This window comes from Tamandua tetradactyla, chromosome 16, assembly GCF_023851605.1.
Source record: "Tamandua tetradactyla isolate mTamTet1 chromosome 16, mTamTet1.pri, whole genome shotgun sequence".
Lineage (NCBI taxonomy): Eukaryota > Metazoa > Chordata > Mammalia > Pilosa > Myrmecophagidae > Tamandua > Tamandua tetradactyla.
Genome location: NC_135342.1, coordinates 49,374,711 through 49,392,394, shown reverse-complemented (window position 1 = coordinate 49,392,394; position 17,684 = coordinate 49,374,711). Strand labels below are relative to the sequence as shown.

At 47.3% G+C, this 17,684-nt stretch overlaps 1 protein-coding gene and 1 long non-coding RNA gene across 5 annotated transcripts in view; one reads left to right on the top strand and one right to left on the bottom strand.

Moving 5' to 3' along the window:
* Positions 1-17,684, bottom strand: part of SLC6A2 (solute carrier family 6 member 2) — a 40,571-nt gene that overhangs the window by 8,246 nt on the left and 14,641 nt on the right. For all 4 annotated transcript variants that reach the window (XM_077132474.1, XM_077132477.1, XM_077132476.1 and 1 more), the window contains 3 exons: positions 8,954-9,092; positions 1,886-2,020; positions 337-440 (listed from right to left, as the gene is read on the bottom strand). In XM_077132474.1, coding sequence (XP_076988589.1) covers positions 337-440; positions 1,886-2,020; positions 8,954-9,092 — 378 coding nt within the window. The remainder of the gene's footprint in view (positions 1-336; positions 441-1,885; positions 2,021-8,953; positions 9,093-17,684) is intronic.
* On the top strand, positions 1,716-5,441 carry LOC143659468 (uncharacterized). Its single transcript, XR_013163562.1, has 3 exons — positions 1,716-1,818; positions 1,901-1,990; positions 4,680-5,441. It is a non-coding gene; the product is annotated as an uncharacterized LOC143659468 (long non-coding RNA).

Genomic DNA, 17,684 nt, shown 5'->3' with positions numbered 1-17,684 from the left:
CCAGGTCTTCATTATCTTCCAAGGCTCACCTCAAATACATTTCTTCACTTTTGCTTGTCCCCTAGCAGAGAGCTGACTACCCCTTCTTGAAGCCTCCTGATGGCCTGTGGGCATTCTTAGTTTACAGAATGCCCAGGATGGCTCACTCTGCCCCGTTATATAGAGGAGGAAACTGAAGAAGAAAATTGGCCTGTCCCAGGTCACAAAACAAGTCACTGATAGAGCCAGGATTGGAACAAAGGAGAATTGACCCCCAGGAAGAGCCCTTTCTCCCATCACTGCTAGAGTCAATCTCCAATGGTCTAGAGGTTTCCTGAGCCCTAAGAAGTATCTTACCTATAACAGTTGTTGTCAAATTTGTTGTAACTGGCAAATGCAATCAAGACTCCAAATCCAGCCCCCAAGGAAAAAAATATCTGCGTTGCAGCATCAATCCATACCTGAAACCAGTAAACAAAAGCTGTTACCTTCTGCTTCTCCCAGAATTAGACTGATCCTGAAGGCTGGGAAGTCCTAGGGATGCTCTGAGACCCAAGGAAATGTGGCCTAAATCAGAAGTGGTGAGCTGTGACAAACCCCCTCCCACAGCCTGCACAAAATAAGCCTTGGCTAGTAATGCTGGAGAGAGGCTGAGTGGGCGGGTGGCATGTGGGATCTCTCTAGTCTCTCCCAGACATGGGTGGCAATGACTGAGCTCATCCTACATGAACTCACTGGCTCGAATTTGCATTATGATTTTCAAAGATAATTAATGTTAATAGTTCTAGACTAGAACGAGGATGGGACAAGGGCAAAGGATTATGACCATTTCAGGAGTTACGGAGAGGCGTCTTCAGCAAAGGATAATGATATTTATCGAGAAAGCATCTACCAGCCCACAGCCAGTGGTGACTCCTTGTAGGTCAATGGGGTTATTTATTCCATCTTTGGAGGATGAAAGCACATGGCTGGAAGTCTGAAGATCTGAGCCCTTTTCCAACCCCTCTGCTTCATGATCCAGCTCAATCAATGCCACTTCTATCTCAGTTTCCTTGTCTGTGCAGTGGGGTTCATTACACCTAGCTCACCCAGACTAAGAAATGCAATTCAGATTAGAGAGGTTTCCATCTTCCCCCCACCCATGTTAGACCATGCTTCTCCTACTTTGCCAGCAGAGGGGATAACAAAAGGATCACGCTGATGGGAGAAGCTGAGTCTGCTCTGTGAGCCAAAGGATGTGGAACGTTCAATCAGTTGCAGAGTAAATAAAACTCCAACCTGTATCATAATTTATAAAGCTGATTCATTCTTACTCTCTATTATCTTTCTGAATATTACACAGAAAGTAGGTTTTAATCTTGATTAAAATGTCTGTAACATTGTGATGACGGGGGGTACATCACATCCCCATCATAGTTATGGGGGGGAGTACTCATTGTATCCCTCCTAATTCTGTGCTGCCTGCCAGGATTAATGGGGGTTCGCATAAAGTGTGGCGAAGGCCTTGGGAGGAAAATGTTGAGGTATTCTCCCTGAGATGAGGACCTGAGGGAAGAGGCTGGACGTTCAAATCTCGGCCACGATTTCTGTTTTTTTGTTTTGTTTTGTTTTCTTCTTTTTCAGCCATGATTTGAAGATGCTCCAGGCACTGGGTACCTCCAAGATGTCTCTGCCCCCAACATCACCCCATTGTTCTGGACCCCAACCGTAAGTTCACCCCACCTTAGTTCATGCTCTGTGTCTCTGGCAGGACAGTGAGCCAGAGGAAGCTGTGAAGAAGCGGGAACCAGCAGGACCAAATCCAGAGAGGGAAGGATTCTGCCCAGGGCTACATGGCAGGTCTGTGGCAGAGCTGGGACCCCTGCCCCGTGCACCCTCCCCCAGACCTGGCCCAACGGGCACTGACCGTGGCTTCTTTCAGGCGGTAGAAGTCGATGTGCAGGTAGGCGTTGATGCCGTTGGAGGCACCGGGCAGCGTGACGCCATGAACCAGGAGCACAAACAGCACGAGGTAAGGCAGCGTGGCCGTGATCCACACGACCTGGGCAACAGACAAGCCCTCCGTGAGAGCCCTGCTCTGTCCCCAACCAGTGGGGGGCTCACAGGGGGCAGCCATGCCCGTTCCCATCTTCCTTCACCCATCGCACAAGCCATGGCTCCATCTCCAGGCCTAGAGAGGCCCAGAAGAGAGTGGGTGAGGCGGTTGCACCGCAGATAGCACTGCGAGGAAACGCAGGGTTCTCATAGCACCGTGCCTGCTCTACAAAGGTTGTCTCTCCTAACCCTTTCAGGGTGGCTTGGGTAGAACCTAGTACACACCCCTTTGTGCTCCTCCCTCCACTGTCATCCATCAAAGCATCAGAATTCTTTGCTGCACTCATCTGACTGGCAGCAACTGGTGGGAACTCTCCCCTGCCCTCCAGCGCTCCCATTCCTTTTACTCTCATTCAAAGAGTCTGAGCTCAGCCCCTGGGTGGGGTGCAGCTGGCCAGAAAGCAGAAAATGGCCTTTCCTCATCTTACTGGGAGAGGATTTGGAGCATAGTCAAACTGTTTTGTCTAGAAACATAAAAGGGAAGAGATTATTGCCAGACCAGTCAAGGATTTCCCCCTTGCAGAAGTAAGGGGATCTGAGAAGAAAGGTGGGTGGGAGGCAGGGTTGTGTGGGTTTCCTCAGTGTTCCAAGGGAAAGGAGAGAGGAGATCCCAGGCAAGAGAAGGATCCTTAAATTGTTGTTTTTCCCAGCCTTGGCTAAATACTAGAATACTCTGGGAAATACACAGATAAGAATTTCAAAGCTAAGACCCCATCCTAGGAGTTTTTGATTTAATTGGTCTGGGGTGGAGCCTATATGTCAGTATTTTTAAAAACTCCCCAGCTCATGTACATATGTGTTCAAGGTTAAGAATCACTGCTATATAAGTCCCCTTGGGGAACTGGGGAGAAAGGAGGAAATATTCAACTTCCCCATTTGGAGAATTTCTGATATTCTTGCAAGCAGTGGGGACAACCAAATCAATAGGCTAAGCCCTTCATCTTGGGGGTTGCCCCTATGAAACTTATTCCTGCAAAGGATAGGCTAAGCATACTTAAAATTATGCCTAAGAGTCACACCCAGAGAACCTCCTTTGTTGCTCAGATGTGGCCTCTCTGTCTAAGCCAACTCAGCAGGTGAACTCACTGGCCATCCCCCCACCCCCACATGGGACATGACTCCCAGGCATGTAAATCTCACTGACAACGTGGGACAGATCTCCCAGGATGAGTCAGAAACCAGCATTAAGGGATTGAGAAAGACTTCTCCAGCAAAAGCAGGAAGAAGCGAGACAAAACAAAGTTTCAGTGGCTGAGAGATTTCAGAGTCAAGAGGTTATCCTGGAGGTTATACTTATGCATTATATATCCCATTTTAGTTTATGGTGGATTGGTTACAAGTGGCTGGAGGGAAGTACTTGAAACTGATGAACTAGATTCCAGTAGCCTTGATTCTTGAAGACAACTGTACAAAGATATAACTTCTACAATGTGATTGTGTGATTGTGAAAACCTTGTGTCTGATGCTTCTTTGATCCAGGATATGGACAGAGGAGTAAAAAAATATGGATTAAAAAATAAATTAATAATAGGGAGGACAAAGGGTAAAATAAATTGGGTAGATGGAAATACCAGTTGTCAATGGGAGGGAGGAGTAAGCGGTATGGGATGTATCAGTTTTTTCTTTTTTCTTTTTATTTCCTTTCTGGAGTGATGCAAATGTTTTTAAAAATGATCATGGTGATGAATACACAACTATGTGATGATACTGTGAGCCACTGGTTGTACACCATGTACAGAATGTATGTGTGTGAAGACTTCTCAGTAAAAATATTAAAAAAAAAAAAAAAAAAGAATTGCTCCTATAGGCAGATATAGAGCCATAGGAAGCCCTGCAAAAAAGAAGACTGTGGCCCAAGCCGAACCTCAAGAAAGAACCAGGATAGAGACACACCCAGGAAGACTCAGCTAAAATGCAAGAGAACACAATGCTTTAGGCTGACATGGCTCCTCCTCCCAAAGCCCTGGCACTATGTGGCCCCTAGAATGTGTCATATAACCCTAGAGAAAAAATGCAATCCCTGAAACACAACTGAGGAGAGTTATTTATTAGCCTAGAAAGATGTGGGCTCAAAAACTGACATGTAGACCATTGAATCTTATTTTTACCATATGTGTGTTAAGGTGTGGGGTTTGTCCTTCTTGTTGACTTGTCTGTCTTTCCCACTAGATCCTAAGACCCTTATAGGCAAAATGTCCATATTTTTCAAACTTCATCCCCAGGACCTGGTGTTTTTTTAAACCTGGTGTTTAAAAAAAAGTGTTTGTTGGATGGGTGAATGAATGATTGAATAGTTGTACAGAGAATGATTGGATTGATGGATGATTGTGTGGGTGGCTGAGTGAATGGTTGAGTGGATGGATGGATTGATGGATGGATTAGTGGGTGAGTGATAAATGAGGATTAGTGGATGACTAAAATGAATGAATGGGAAAGTGAATGAATGATTAAATGTGTCAACAAATGATGGTTATGTTATGTCTTCTGGGCTCAGATAGAATCAGGAAAGTCTCCTCTGTTTCCTGTTATCCAATTGTTTCTTCATTACTCCCTTGCTCTACAGGGGTTTTTTTGGACATGGGCTTTTGACTTCTGTTTCCTTTCAGTGAGTCAGGATCAGGGAGGACAAATTGCCAAAGACAAATGAAGAGGGAAACATGCCTTGGAAAGTGATGTGGTTGCATCTGGGTGAACCGACATCAGTTCCAGATTCATTCTCCCAAACGGGGACAAACAGATCTAAGACCTTGATGAAGGGGGAGCCCTCACATGGCCTGGTGATGAGTCCTAATGGTCATGATCCCCTTCGATTCATTTCAACAGCTGCAAGATCATTGTCAAGGCCAGCAGGCCGGTGGGATAATACTCTTCCCATTGAAAACAACATCCAGAGTTCTGATTCCAAGGAATCCCCCATGGGGTCTGGAGGCAGCCTTGTATTGGCCATGCCTGAGGCTCCAACATGGATTCAATTTCCTCCTGGAACACATCAGGACATGTCAAGAATCAAGAAAGGCGGGCCGGGGAGTGACTTGTTTTGTCCATGCACATGTTTTCAAAGCTAAAGCATCTGCATCTTGTTGAAGGCTCTTAGAATTGATGACGGATGTGAGTTCAGCTGCCTAAGATCCCATGTCCAAAAGGGAGGTTCCTGGATCTCCCCCAAATAGCACGCTCATGCTGTGTGTGCTCTGTCTGCACACTGGGCCAATAGAAGGAATATCTGGGCTCTGTTGTCTCCAACCAAAGCCCCTCAGCTCTCGGAATTTCAACTTGCCATGAGAAACCAGTCTTTGTCTAACTTGAGCATGATATTAAGAGGGCACCAAGAAGCCTATTAGTCTCAGCAAGTGTCCTCAGGCCACAAGGAGGTTGCCACTGCCTTCTATCACTTCAAATCCAAATTCTTATTCTGTTTCTGTGGATAAAGGTTGGTGCTTATTTGGTTCCAGGAGGCCAAATTCAAACCAATGGCTGATAATCACGATGGAGAATACTATAGTACCATAAAGGAAGAACTCTCTAACAGATAGACTTATCTAAAGAGGGAATGGGATGCCCGAGGAGGTGGTGAGTGGTCATTAAAGGTATGGAAGCCTTGCTAAGAATCCAAGCCTCAGGCAAAGGAAGGTGTAGATTGGGGCTCGGTGCATGGACCAGCACTATCTATATCACCTAGGAGTTGATCTTAGGTACAAATGTTAAAATGAGGACAGAAATACAAATTCTCTCATTACCTTCACTGCATCAGACTCTCAGGGAGGGACCTGGGAGTGTGCAGTTGAACAAAACCTACAGGTGATTTGTATGTACATTAAAGTTTGAGAAGCACTGCTTCGGGTCACCTGTAAAGTCCATGCCAACACAGATTTACAAGAACCTGTGATTTCTCACTACAAAAATTGCATTAATTTAACTCCATGGATTAGAATTTGTGATCATCTCAACTGGATTTTAGGGACATTTGCACTAACAATGAAGACATGGTAAGAAGTATTTATGGGTGGGAGCACACGAGATTTCGGGCAGTGTTCCATCTCTTCCCTTTCCTCAAAACTTGGCAGAGTGGTGGCTGACCCTGGTTACTTTCATCGTCTTGGTTTAACTCCAAGCGTAGGGAAGTCTGAAGTTTCTAAAAGTTTATTTAATCCAATATGTGAACAGAGCAGGTGGGAGCCTAGACCCAAAGGGATTGGGCAGAGTAGGGTTTGAGACCACTGAGGAGGGGGCAGGTTGGGGTGCTGATAAAGGAGACAGCAGGAGAATCACTTCTTGAGCCACTTCCATCTGCCAACCCTGTCCCCAGGGCTTTACCTACAACCTCTCCTTCCATCCTCCCAGCACCCCTGGGAGGAAGGCACAGCCACCACCCTCATCTTACCGTGATGAAGCTGAAGCTTGGGGAGGATAATTAACCCCCAGGTCCTGCAGTAGCAAATGATGGCACCTGGACCCCACCTGGGGCCGCCTGACTACAAAGGCCATGTTCTTCGCCCCTCCCTGTATTTGAGACCGAGGTTCAGGTCCTGGCTCTGCTAAAGACCTTGCAGGGAAACCATTTTCCTCTTCAGGCCCCAGAGTCCCTATCTGCACAGGGAGGTTGGAGCACCTTCCAGCTCTGCCATTTAAGGGCTTGGCTACTAGGCTTGCAGTTGCTCAGGGCCAGCACAGCCGAGGACGTGGGACAGGAGAGGCAGGCAGGCTCCAGAAGGCCATGCTGTGTCATGTGCACACCCAACCAGCTCCCTGGAGGCTGACCAATGCCTGCCTCCACCGGGAGATGGTCCATGGGCCAGTGGCAGAACACGTGGTCTGTTCAGGCTATACCCATCCCAGAGGCCTTGGGGCCAGCATATCCCCAAGCTCAGGGCCTCACTTGCCAAGCCTGGAAGTGTGGGCACATTCGCAATGCATTTCAGGCTGCCCCTGTGGCCCGGAAAGCCTGCTAAGGAAAGCTTGGTGTCCTGAGAAGAAATAAGCAGCACTCTTGGTTTTCTTCTGAACCAGTTTATAAATGCAACTAAGGACAGGGTATGAGAATGTCCCAAGTGAAGTCCCCTATGATAGAAAGCCCCTTCCCAGGGACTGTCTGGGGCCCCGTCTGCTCGGCCACTGGAACTTGGGACATTTACAGAAAACGTGGGCTGTGGCTCTGGCTGTGGCTCAGGCATGGGGAGGAGGGTTTCATGCTCTGACTTCTGGAGTGTCCATGTGGAGGACCTGGTCCCTGGTCACCCCTCGCTGACCCACCCCACCCCTTGCACACTCCTAGCTGGGGCCAGGCCCCTCCTGGTCCCATTTTAGCTTCAGTCTCGAGGACACAACTTATGCTTGCTCCCTCAGTCCTGTGCTCAGCAAGGTGGGGCTGGCTATACCCCTTCATGGGTGGTCCTGCTTGCCCAGCACTGGGAGGGGCATGTCCCCAAGGGGCATGCCTTGGGGAGCAACATGAGAAGCCTGTGGCAGCTCTGCACTTAGGCTAGTCAGCCGTGGCAGTGGGGATGCTCATACAGCTTCTTGGGTCACAGGGGTGGGCCCAGGAGCCCAGGATAGCCCAGCTTAGACCCCCAGGGAAGGCACAGGGAGCACCAGGCAAGGCGGGCCAGGGTGTCTGTACCTCTCCTCCTTCCACTGAGAACCTCTTCCCTACACTGTGTCTACCTGCACCAGTCCTTAGGAACCGGCGCAAGCACCACCCATCTGTGGCCTTCATGGACCCTCTCAATTGAAAGAGTGTCTTCCCTGCACTGATGCAGCATCTCTCATGCTCTTTTGACATGACACACACAGAACACCTTATGCATCAAGGTAAAGCATCACAAACATACAGATGGTAACAGCTGAAATATTCCAACGAACCAGCACTTAACTTCACTGCACAATGCATTTTCTTATTGTCTAACCTATTTATTGTTTAAAATGGTTTGTGGCTTCCACTAAATTCATCTGACAACCACTTAAAAGCCCAGAGTTTGTGTTTCTATTTCTATTAAAGTACAATCTGCATGAGCTTATCTCCAAGGTAATGTTAAGTTTTTTTTTTTAAGCAGGAAATGTAATGGGTGGTATAGTTTATGACCATTAGCATTTATTTAAAGGGGGACACAAATGTGTGTGTGACTACCTCTGGCTGGATACTCAATAAATAAGTGATGCTGGCTGACCCACAAACTGCCTGTAATATTCAAAGTTATAAGCAACTGAGAAAGGAATCTATCCTATGCATTCTTGTTTTCCTAGTAGCAGCATCAAGCCTGGCACATCATAGGTTCCATAAATGTTTGATAAGTTGAAATGAATTCAAAGAACACTTGATAAAGTTCCCCAAATCTATTAGCCCACCCACCCTTCATCTTTCTTTCCCCCCTTCCATCCCTTTCTTATTCAATTCCATAAATATTTATTAAAGACCTACTATGAGCCTGGCATAGGGATCACAGTAGTCCTGGCCTGGTTTTGCTCCCAGCCTCAGTCTGCATTTTACTTGGTCCTTCCTCGGGGCAGACACTTTGTCTCCCACACGCTAAGATGAAGTTCACTTCTTAACACTCCGTAACACATTGGGGTTTCATCCCCAATGGCTGCGGGTCCTCTTTTAGGTTTTGCCCTGAGGCCACTGGGGTTTCCCATTCCCTGGTCTCTGCTATTAGGGGAGCCTTGGTGGAAACGCCTGAGGGGCCCCGATTCACACCTCCTCACCCTGCTGATGGGGCAACTCGGGCTTAGAAGGGGACACGCTGTCATCAGACTCTCCTAGCAAGTCAGTGGCAGAGCTGGGATTTGAATCTTTTTACCAACCACACAGATATAACAAGAAAAAAAAACACAAACTTTTATTTCGAGGCCCACCTCCCATCTGAAAGACAAACAGAGACATTACCTTTCCTGATGTTTTCACCCCTTTCCAGAGGCTAAAATACAGGATGACGACGACAACCATCAGACACAGCAGGAGCTGCCACTGGGGCAGGCCAATGTCGTGGATCCCGCTGCTCTCGTGCAGGTGCAGGACGCCCCGCCTGCTCGGGAGAAAAGGGGTGGGGGCCAGGGAGGCGGCTTCAGGGGGACCACCAAGCGGCAGCCACAGGCCTGTCCCCACCAGTGCACGTGTGTGGGGACGGGTCCCGATGGTCCAGCCCCTCGCCCCTACCGCGGGGTCCCGGGCACTGCCAGGCACCTTCCAGGCCTGTTCTCATCACCCCTGGGTGGAGCTGCTCATTCAGGAGACTCCCAGCACAAGGCTGTTTTTTAGAGTTCTTGGAACTGGATTCAAGGTGATAAAAATCTCTCTTGTGTCTCCCGCATGCCTGCCCTAGTTAGTTGGTGGGAATGAGACAGAAAGGGGTTTCGGGCAGTGATGCTCAGCAGGGAGTGATTTAAGCCCCATGGGTCATTTCCCGGTGTGTGGATAGGTTTTTGGTTGTCATGATGATGGGGGTGGAGTGAGGGTGCTACTGGCATCTAAAGGGTAGAGGCTAAGGATTTGGGGATGCTGCTATACTACACAGGACACCCCACAACAAAGGCTTATCTCACCCAAAATCAATAGGGCTGAGACTGAAGAGCCATGTCTAGAGACTAAGACAAGAATTTGCTAGAGCTAAATGTACGCATATCCCGCGTCCTAGCAATTCGACTCCCAGGTATACACCCAATAGAACTGTGCACAGATGCTCACTCAAAGACCTGAACTGGAATGTTCACAGCAGTATTATTCACAACAAACCCAAATTACAAACTACTCAAATGCCCATCAATAGTAGAATGGATAAATTATGACATATTCAGACAGTGGGATAGTACAAGCAAGGAGAATAAAAAGGTCTATGATACCTCCATATGAATGCATCTCAGAAGCTCTGTAAAGGAAGTCAAAACCAAAAGAACACTTTCTATACAATTCCATTTATATAAAGGACAACAGGCAAAGCTAACCGAGGGGTCAGAATTCAGGAAAGTTGTTACCCAGCTGGAGGTGGGGAGCACCAACTGGGCGGGGACATGGTGAGGACTTCTTTTTCTGTTTCTTGGTCTGGGTGCATGTTACATGGAGGCGTTCAGTTTATGACGCTCATTGAGCTGTCACTTATGATATGTTCACTTCTCTGTGATATATTATTCTTCAATACAAATATTTTAAAAAGAAAACAAACAGCTTACAATAAACATTCCTGAGGTTTGAGAATTTCAGGGTCCCTCATACAAATACAATGAAGGAACAGTAAATAAAATTGCAAACAAAATGACCATTTGCTAAGTAGGATCTAATCAAAGTCAGTAGGATCTAATCAAAGGTCAAATAAGACAGACTGAGAAAACAGAAGGCCAGGTCCCAGGGGAGAAGAGTTCACCCCTGACCCCATGACCTTGCAAAAGAAAGAAAGCAGAACTGGTCCAATATAAGAGGGGACAACTTGGCAAGGTGTTTCCTCTGCCCACAACTCCTTAATTCCTCCCTGAGTGCCTGCTGTGAGCCCAGATCACCTGGCAAGGAACTTCTGACACATAGTGTCTGCATTGCTTGGCTGCATTCTAGCACAGAGGCAGCATTAACCACACAGTACAATAAAGCAGGACAAGTGCTGACGGGGCTGAGTTTGCTGAGGGAGTTGCAAGGCATGCCCCAGGCCTGGTCTCTGCAGGATCCTCCTCCACACCTCACCCTCAGAAGCTGCAGTCTGTTATAAGCTGCAGGACACCCTTTGAGACTGAGCTTCAATGCCACCTCCTTCAGGAAGCCTTCCCTCACTTTAACCCTTTCACTTCTGGTGGCTTTCAGCTCACTTCACAAGCAGATCTGCTCCTGTTATGACTGACCAGGCACAGGTCTGTCCCAGGAGAATGAGGCAGACTGACAACCTCTGGGTCCCCAATGCTGAGCCCAGGCTTGGTAGGTATACCTGTTGGCTCACAGCAGATTGATGGATTAGGAACAGATACACGCTCACAGCCTTTCTGGCTAAACCTGACACTTCACATTCTATAAATATGAGGCCCAGGACCATCTTAAGGAGAGCTGGGAAGGAAAGAGGGGTTCAGTCTCCCATACACGCTCACATTTTCCCTTAGCACGCTCCCTCCCCATCCTCATTTGTTGTAAATTCCTAACCCTTTTAAGCTGTTCTTTTCTACTGCCCAGAAATGCAACCATACATTTCTCCATATCAAAACCATACATTTCTCCATATCAAAACCATACATTTCTCCATATCAACAGTTAACTTCCTTGTGTCACAGATCATGGTGTCTGACCCCTCCTAATCCTACCTCTTGGTGTGACCCCCCCCACCTCAACCCCACCTCTGTCCCAGGTCAGATTCACATTCTCTCCCTACAAGATGATTGCCCTAGTCCCCTCAAGTTCCCCCCATCTCACTCTCCACCTATCCCTATCACCCATCTCCCTGTGCCCCGTGGTCTCCCTTAATCCCACTGTCTGTGCTGCCATAGAACAATCCAACTGAAGTGTCATTCTAACCTTGTCACTCTCCTGGCCCTAAATCCTCAGGGCTCCCAATCACCTAAAGCAGTGGTTAGGCCCCCATCCCCCATCTCCCTGGGAACATCTGGCAATGCCTGGAGACACGTTTGGTTGTTCTATCCTGGGGTGTGTGTGCTGCTGGTATAGTGGGGAGAGGCCAGGGACACTGCTAACCAACTCCCTGTGCACGATGGCCCCATGGCAGAGAATCATCTGGCCCAAAATGTCTGTAGCATGAAGGTTGAGAAGCCTTGACCTAGAGGATAAAAATCTAAGCCTTTCTGAATGTAGGACCTTTTGTTGCCCAATCCTTGCCAATCTTGTCCTCTGCCTCCCCACACCCATATGCCTTTCGCCCTTGGCCGGAGCCTCATGTCATTCATTTCCAATTATATGAGTTCTATTCACTCAGTGTCTTGGGACCAACTGTTCCTTCTGCCTAGGATACATTGCCCAGCCCAATCTGTCTGCCTAGTAGACTCCTTCCCAAACTTCTAGTTTCAATTCAAGTATCATCTCCCCTGACTTACAAAGCCCTTTCCTATACGCTAAGATGGGGAGAGAAGGAGGTAGAGAGATAGGGAGAGGGAGGCAAGGACAGGGTGGCAGGGACTAGGTATGGGCAAAAAAGACGGAGCACGAGAATCAGGTCCTGAACTCACACCATGCTTTATTCTGCTTCTTTCTGTTCCTTTATGAGCCAAGTATTGAATGGTGTCATAACTACTTGGCTGCCATGACTGTTGAAATCATCAACAGAGGCACTGAACCAACTGGGCTTGCCCTGAAACTTGCTAAATAACCAACAGGCCCAGGCGACCCCACAGACACGCCAGTCCACTTGCAGAGCTGTGGTGCTTGTCTCAATAGTTCATCAGTGAGAAGAGCTGGACTCCCCAGCTGATTCCCAAGACAAGGAACGGGAATCCAGCCTCCTCTCCTCGACAGGGCCAAGCTTTGGGGGTTGATACAAGTCACTGGGGCTTGTTTTCATTTTCCAGCAGTTTCATGAAAATGGATCATTGTTCAATATGCAATCCAGGCTTTGCCAAGTCTCCAAGCCAAACAGACCCATTTTCTCACTCGGCATTTAAGTCTAGAGGGTGAGTAAAGAGGGGAGAGAGGGACACTTCCCTCCCTCCCCAGAAAGAGGCATAGGTAGAAGTTTTCTGACTCCAGGCGAATGGACACTAAGGTGCCCTTTACCCGTAAAGGCACACAGGAGCAGGGTGTTTTTTTCAGCCACGGAGCTCTTTGGCTTCAGGCCCGGAGCCTGGGGAGAGTAGTGATATTGTTCTATTGAGTGATATGTTCAACCCATCCACTTAAATGAATACAAGATGGTAAAGTTGGCCCAGAGGCTCTGAAGAAAGAGGATAAACTCTCCAGCCTCCCCAGGACTGGCACTGGGAGTGCCCGTTGCTGGGTGCCCAGACTGAGCAGGGATGATTGTTTTAAAGCAGAAACATTTGGAGAGGAGTGCAACAAACCATAAAATAAAACACACACACACACACACAAACCAGAGCACAGGTAGGGCTTAAGGTGAGAGAAGTATCAGAAGGTTCCCATCCACATGTAGGGACCCCTGCACTCTTATTCCAAGGACACCCCCACTGGAGACTCTGATGGGATGGAGGAGAAAGACAAGGCAAGGCCTGTGCAGAGTGTGGGGAGCCTGGAGTCAGACAACCTGGGTTCAGATCTCGACTCTGCCACTTACATAAAGCCTAAAGACTCTGTTTTCTTATCTGTAAAATGGGAATCATGTCCACCTCCATGAATCGTGAAGAATAAATGGGAGTTGGATGTGAAGAGATCTTCGATTTGTGTCTCATGGTAGCTAAAAAAGCTGTAGGTGGGGAATGATGGGGGTGGAAAACTAAAAGGAGGAGGGGAAGAGAGAAGTTCTGTAGGGTGTTTAACCCCCTGAAATAGCCCTGGATTCTCTCCCTCCTATATGGCCCAAACTCCTTCAGACCCGCCCATGGGAATGCTATCTTATTCCACCACTTTTTCTTAAAGCTGAGCAAAGCTTTAATGAGGCTCCAACTAAAGTAACTGGGGTCTCAAAACCCAATTCCCATCTTCCTCCCACTGGGTACCTCTGCAGGGGGTAGACATGCAGGCCCTGAAGATGTCAGAGGAGAAAGAAAATAATAAACAGAGACGAGGCTATCATTTTTCATTTTAATTTATAAGGACAAGGGTTGCCAAGAGCAAAAGGGAAAAATGATGTTCTTTCCTCCAGGAGAGGATAAGGGGGAAGCATGCAACCAATTATGTCTATTAGCAGCACTCTCTGCCTCTCTAGCCTTTACGTCACTCATCCAAACCACACTCATAAAACAGAAGTGTCCATCACCTAAAACCTCCCCCAGCAACCGCTCCAACAGTTCTGGGATTTTCTGAGGTCACGCTCATCAAAAGAGGAGTGAAGGAGGCCCACGATTTTCCATGACATGACACTGCAGAGATGTCAGCCTGACCCCCGGATCTTCCGCTTCTGTCTGAGACAGGAAGGCACAGTGGCTAAGACAGTGGTACCCAGCGTTGGCTGGATGTCAGAATCACTTGGGGAGCTGTCAAAATATCCCTACATGCCAGCTGCACCCAGACCAAGGAAATCAGTCTCTGTATCTTTAAAGCTCTCCAGGTGATTCCACTGTGCAGCTCAGGTTCAAAACTGCTGGGCTGAGGGTTTGGGCCTTGGAGCCAGACTGCCCAGGTTCGAATCCACTTCGATGCTACTTTTAACCTGTATGACCTTGGGCAAATCATTAATCAGTTTTGTGCCTCAGTTTCCTCATAAAGATAATTTTAGTACCAAACGCACAGGGTTAGAGTCAGGATTAATTAAAAGGATAGCAGAAAAAGTGCCTCTGGGACATAATCTAAATGGGATAAATGTTGAGACAATGACAGTATTTCTGAATAATAGCCATTTATAACTGCAGGAATCCAATACAGCACAGAGGGTAAGAGGGTAAGCTCTGGAGTTTCACTGTTTGACAGGGCTGGGAGTATAGTGGAAGATTAAGGTAGCTAGGAGCCAAATTTAAGCTATCCGTGGTAAGTGGTCAGCTCTTAATACTTTGATGATGAAGACAGTGAAGGTACTGTTACGTACAGAAGAGGCTGGGCTTAAGTAATAGCAGAGTTTCAAATTCTCTGTGGGGCTGTAGATGTATTTGAGTATTTGATGATAACTATAGACCTTTTCCCCACAAAAACTCCCCTCCATGCACATAATTTTGCACGTGCCCACACAGATGGAGGCAGGCAGAGGAGCCTGGGACAGGATTCTTGGCAAATTCTCTGCAATGCTTTTTGAGTGTAGAATCTCCTGGATTCTGAGAACACAGACTTCCTTGAGCCAGAGGAGGCAGCAGACTCTCCAGGACCCACATTTAACCAAACCAAATCCCCTTGGCCCTGCTGTACCGAGATGGCCATAGTGAAAATGGTCCTAAGGTAACCTTAATCTCCAGACAATCAGGACTCATTCCCAAGTCCTTGGCTTAGGGAATCCATGGAACTCAAGGAGATTAACTCTTGAATTTTGCTGTTGTTCATCTGTCTTCTTTCATACTCAGACCTGAGCTGTCCACTATAGTTGCCACTGGCCACCTCTGGCTATTTACATTTAAATCAATTAAATTAAATGAAATTGAAAATTCAATGCCTCAGTCACACTAGCCATGTTTCAATTGCTCCATGAGCACATGTGGGCATGGGCTACTTTAATGGATAGCACAGATAAGAACATTAAATCATTGCAGGGAGTTTTATCAGAAAGCACTGCCCTAGACAAGGAGGCAGCAAACTATGGCACTCAGGTTAAATCCAGCCCAGGGCTTGTTTTGGTATGGCCTGGAGGTAAGGATATTTTTCACCTTTTTACATTATCTTTGTAATGTAAAACCAAGAATCTGGGACAGAAACCATATTTGATCCACAAAACCTAAAACAGTCACTATCTGGTGCTTTACAGAAAGGTTTTGCTGACCCCTGCTCTAAATCATGGGTGCCCTGAGGGTGGGGACCAAGTGGGATGCTTCTGTCCCACCCACAGCTCCTAACAGAGTACTTTCAGAAGTGTGCAAGGGGATGCTAAAATGGGACTCACCAATGCCCGAGGAATAAAGACAACAGATGTTACATTCAGGAGCGACCACCATAAACATTTTTAGTTAGGTGGCTGAAAACATGTTACCAAGCATCTATATCAAGGACATAAAAGGATGGTTGAAGAGAGGGTGAGAAGATTCCAGGACCAGATTTCCCTGGAGTGAGCTCCCAAGTGGTAAGCATGGGGGATACTTTCTGCAACATCTCAAGTCAAGACCGCTTGGAGAGCGTGACATGTGTCCTCTCATCAAAGAAGGACACAGTGTCTGACCCCTGCCTGGAAAAAAACCTAAGGGCCAGATGAGCTGGCAGTTGTTTTAAGGATGTTGGCTTCTGGTCAGTTCCTAGAATTTTTGGATAAAGGATACATGTCTTTCATGGATCAGATATGGGCCATTCAGGAGTAAGAGCCAGCTTTGAGTCATTTGAAATGACACCCAAGAAGACCACCTGGTGGGACACTGAAACCCAACCAAATAGAGTCAGTGTGAAGTGAACAACTGGAAATCCAAGGTTTGAATGGAGAAGCAGTCAACCAGAGGAAAATGTGTTTCCCATTTCATGGGATAGACAGATGTTCCCAGTAGGAGCTTCTAAAGTCCCACAAATGCCCCCTAAATAGAAAGAGGCACTTTAAAATAACCAATGGCTCAGAGAGCAGGAAACCAACTTACAACAATATTACTCATGTAAGCATTTACTTTCTTGTTTCCTTTCTCATCACCTCTTTCTAGGTTGCCCAGAAGGAAGCAAGGACCAAGGTTAGCAAACTGGAAAAGAAGAAACAGTAGGCAGGGGAAGAGAAAAGGATCAAAGGCTTCTTGCCTGCAGCCTTTCCTGCTCCAGCAAGTTTGGACTTCTGATTATTATATGAGTTGGGGCATTTAAAATAAGTGAATTGAATTTGAGTTTGTGATTTAAAGTGACTGTAGGACTTGTTATCAAGAATGATCTGAAAGTCAAGGGACTGCCTAAACTGTATCTTCAAGGCAGGGAAGACGTGTCCCCATGATAAATTTGAAGGATACTTCTCAATTACATTGTGAGTCCTACTTGTTTCAATGCACCAGTTATATGTGTTTGTGAAATGAACTAAACTCAGGATTTCATCCCAAGCCTCAGCCTGATAGCATGGTCCATTTCAGGGCACAATTCTTTGACCTCAAGCTCTCAGGAAGAACATTCCCTAGGCCAGGAGGTCACTCACCTGGTTCAGTCTGATGTCGCTGTGTGACCCAGGTGCATCCAGATACATAAGCTCTCTGTCACTCCTCAGCTGTCCCCATCAAGCCAACGAGACGAAGATCCACCATGTGATGGAGCCCAGAGGACAGCTCAGGAGGACTGCTGGTACACAGAACTGCAGAGCTCAAGTAAGGGACGGCCAAGGACAGGAGGGAGGGAGACAAGGAGAGCACATTTTCCTGCAGAGTACATTTAAACCCCATATTCTCTCACCTCTGAGTCGTGCTCATGCTGTTCTTTCTGGCCTACCTCCTATTCAGCTCACACACCTTCTAGGGGAACCATCCTCCCAGGTGGCTCACAGTGACCCTTACCTCGGGAAATGTCAGAGAGGCTTCCAAGGTCAGATCATAAAAGACATTTGGACTCCCACCTTGCTCTCTCTTGGATTATTCCTTCTGGGGAGAGGAAGGCACCATGTCGTGAGAACACTCAAGCAGCACTATGGGGAGGACCCCGTGGTGAGGAACTGCAATCTCCTGCTAGCAAGCAGAACGCTGTTCCAGGCACATGGATAAGTTATCCCTGGTGGGGAGCCTCTAGCCCCAGTTCAAGCCTTTGGATGCTTGCAGCTTGGGTGACATCTTGGTGGCAGTCTCAGGAGAATCCTGAGCCAGAATCACCAGGCCGAGCTACTCCTGAATTTCTGACCCACAGAAACTGTGAGATCATGAACGTTTAGTGTTGGTTAAAACCCTATATTTAGGGTTACCGGTGCCTCTTATAGCAAGAAAGAAGCCTTATGTTGCATTTT